This window comes from Microtus ochrogaster, unplaced genomic scaffold, assembly GCF_000317375.1.
Source record: "Microtus ochrogaster isolate Prairie Vole_2 unplaced genomic scaffold, MicOch1.0 UNK18, whole genome shotgun sequence".
Classification (NCBI taxonomy): Eukaryota; Metazoa; Chordata; class Mammalia; order Rodentia; family Cricetidae; genus Microtus; species Microtus ochrogaster.
Window position 1 is genome coordinate 1247190 of NW_004949116.1, and position 3666 is coordinate 1250855.

The following is a 3666-nucleotide window of genomic DNA, read 5'->3' on the forward strand; positions in this document are numbered from 1 at the left end:
AGAGAAACCCTTGTCTTGAAAAACCAAAAAAAAAAAAAAAAGAAAGAAAGAAAGAAAGAAAGTCAGAGTGAGGACTGGCATTTGAAGAAGGCCCCACACTTGAGGTTTTTGGATGACTAATTCTCTCCCCATTTTTCTTGCAGATGTCATCAGAAACACTACCCAGCCTACCTCCCCACCGCCAGCATCATCATATGTTTTTATAATGAGGAATTTAACACCTTGCTCCGGACAGTGTCTAGTGTGATGACCCTCACCCCACACCGTTTCCTTGAGGAAATAATTTTGGTTGATGACATGAGTGAAATTGGTGAGACAAACAGTGACAATCATCTACCTGGAAGGTGGCATTCTTCTCGAGTGATACTTGAGATTTGTTTTGTTTTGGGGAAATGGTCACATGTAGCCCAGGCTAGGCCCACCTTGAACTCCTGATCCTCTTGCCTCCACCTTCAAAGTGCTGCATTCATGAGTGAGATTCTCCATGCATGGGGAAAACACTTGCATGTTTCACATAGAGGATGTTTCTAGGAGCTGTTGGGGGAGATGCTATACCTGTTGCACCCACTGCGTGTGGTGAGAAAGACTGACCCAGGGCCTGGCATGATGTCCGTGAGGTCAGCACAGGGGCGTTGCCTTGACTTTAGGGATCACTTCAGAAAGAAGTGCCATCTAAATGGGATAGGCACAGATAGGCTGGGGTTGCCCAAATGGCTAGGAAGAAAAAAATGTTTTAGGTGAAAGAATTGGCACTTTAAAGGCCCAAGATGAGACAAATCAGGGTGAGCATGGGATACTTCAGCATTTTAGGAAGTTTACGCATGAGTGCACAGTTGGAAGGACGAGGAAAAAGGCGTAAAGCTGGAGTTGTTTAAAAGTGACTACTCATGAAGGGCATTTTTGGAATTGAATCACAAGAACATGGGAAGTTATGGCTATGTAGCTCAGTTGGTGGAGTGTTTGCCTGGCATGCATAAGGCATTGGATTCAATCCGTGATGCATAGTCTGGGTGTGGTGGTGGAAGTGGGAGAAGAGGATCAGATCAAGGTTATCCTTGGCTACAAAGCAAGTTCAAAGCCAATCTGAACTATATGAGAACATTTTAAACAGCTACCTTGTTCAAAAAATATGAATGGATGGATGAATATGAAGAGCAAGTCAGGGCTTAACAGGGAGATAACCTAGGAAAGAACTCGAGCCAACTGCAAGTAAGCAATGATTCCTCTATGTTTGCTTCTTATGATAGGATGAAGACATTAGAACAAAAGTCTAGCTACCCCTGCTTAGGCTTTGAAATTGGTTGTCTGTTTACAACTAATTATTAACCTTAGGCAAGCCAAAAGTGCCCGGATAATCATGTCAATATTGGGTAGGTTTCAGACCTGCAAAGTCACCCAATCCTCTGGAAGCTATTCTATGATGAACTTAAAGGGAAAAGGTATGGGGTTTTTTTTTTGTTTTTTTTTTTGTTTTTTTTTTTGTTTTTGTTTTGTTTTGTTGTTGGATTTTGGTTTTTTGAGACAGGGTTTTTCTGTAGCTTTGGGTCTAGGCTGGCCTTGTAGAACTAGCTCTTGTAGACTAGGCTGGCCTTGAACTCACAGAGACCCACCAGCCTCTGCCTCCCGAGTGCTGGGATTAAAGATGTGCGCCATGACAGCCCTGCAGGAAAAAGGTATGTTGAGAAGAAAAGATATTCCAGGAGGGCCGCCCTGTGGGAGTGACTGGAGGTTGCTCTTGGTGTGACCCAAGCTAATGTTACTACGGAAGTTATATGATTTGGCCAGGAACCTATCACATGACATTTCCATAGCAGTCATTACTAGCTGAGTCTCTCTTCCCCCAAACTACTTCATCCGTTCGGTAGAGCTGTGATGTCTACAGCTTGCTGCTCAGAAAATCTCAGTAAAGCTGGGTGCAGGGTGCAGATGTACCTGCTGGCCAGAGTTCTGCTTTCTTACTCAGAAGTCACAAATCCCACACTGGGCATGCAGCTCCAGGAGTGACCGTGTCTGCCAGCCTTCCAGTGCAGCACCAAGAGTCTAGGGACACGTTGGTCTCTTGTCAGCTTGACAAAGTGGCTGAGCAACAAACACTGATCTGAGACCAGGGTGCCAACAAGACCAGGTTGGTAACAGTGTTCTTTTGGCCTTTTTACATTGATGCTCTTTTGCTCCATCCTCTTTGGATCAAGTGAGGTCTTGGGCCTCTTCCTATAAGCCCCATTCATGGGGACTCCATCCTCATGATCTAACACTTCCTAAGTCCCTTTGGTGAACAGTCCATGATCTCTACTGACCTGCTTACATACACATCTTGCATTTTAGTCCCCTTCAAAGGAGACCAAGAGGGTCACTAGTGGTGGTCGAGCCCCCAAGTATGCTGCCAGACCAGTCATCTCTACCAAACCTTGACATTAGCCTTGGATTCATGTAGAGCCTCAAACACAGGACTCAGAGTGCTGTGTTCCTATGGAACTCAGGGTCAAAATATTCCTTACTTTAATTCAGAACGACTTTATCATGAACTATATAACAAATTTTGAACTGAAGCCTGTCTTTCCTTAACATGCCCACAAGACAGTGCCAATGGACTTTCTTAGCTTGAAGGAATGGATGTAGGTGGCTCTTGAACTCGCTTGGTTTGATAATTCACCTTCAAGTCACACAAAATTAGAAGCAAAATTAATCACAGTACAACTTATGTAATAGTAGTAAAATCAAGTTATACCAAAAGCCTTATAACCTACATGTTTTTCTACTAAATTTTAATAATGATGTAGTAATTTTATTTTATTTATTTATTTTGGTTTTTTGAGACATGGTTTCTCTGTGTAGATTTAGAGTCTGTCCTGGAACTTGCTCTGTAGACCAGGCTAGCCTCAAACTCATGGAAATCTGCCTGTCTCTGCCTCCCAGTGCTGGGATTAAGGTGTGCACCACCACCGCCCATTTTAGTAAATTTTAATAATGATGTGGGGAAGCAGAGATCACTAGAAGCACAAAAATTATACAGTTTGATTATGAACCATTTTTCTTGTGGACTGGAGGCTAAACAGGGCCACATTAAAATCTGTGCAATAGTAGGTTTTTAGTGCCGGCTAGTGGTGGCACACACCTTTAATCCCAGCACTTGGGAGGCAGAGGCAGGCCGATCTCTGTGAGTTCCAGGCCAGCCTGATATATAGAGCAAGATTCAGGACAGGCTCCAAAGCTACGGAGAAACATGTCTCAAAAAATAAAAAAAAAATTAAAAGAAAGAAAGAAAGAAAGAAAGAAAGAAAGAAAGAAAGAAAGAAAGAAGGAAGATGGGAGGAAAGGAAGGAAGGAATTGGTCATAATGACAATGTTTGAATTTCTATAGTTGCAGTTTATAAATTGTCAAGTGTCAAATATTTTTTCCAGATGATTTGAAAGAAAAATTGGACTATCAGCTTGAACTTTTTCGCGGAAAGATTAAATTAGTAAGAAACAAAAAGAGAGAGGGTCTCATTAGATCAAGGATGATCGGTGCCTCCCGTGCTTCAGGTAAGAACGTTCTTCCAGGCCATGAGCCAGAGTGTTAATCACTTTTCTTGTGCTGTCGCCAAGTAGGAAAGGGTTCATGTGGCTCACAGTCTGAGGGTACACCGCCTGTCTTTGCATGTGGCTCACAGTCTGAGGGTACAC

General features: G+C 43.0%; 1 protein-coding gene across 1 annotated transcript in view; it reads left to right on the forward strand.

Moving 5' to 3' along the window:
- Positions 1 to 3666, forward strand: part of Galntl5 (polypeptide N-acetylgalactosaminyltransferase like 5) — a 44260-nt gene that overhangs the window by 15153 nt on the left and 25441 nt on the right. Inside the window, exons 4-5 of the mRNA XM_005367443.1 lie at positions 144 to 310; positions 3403 to 3525. Coding sequence (XP_005367500.1) covers positions 144 to 310; positions 3403 to 3525 — 290 coding nt within the window. The remainder of the gene's footprint in view (positions 1 to 143; positions 311 to 3402; positions 3526 to 3666) is intronic.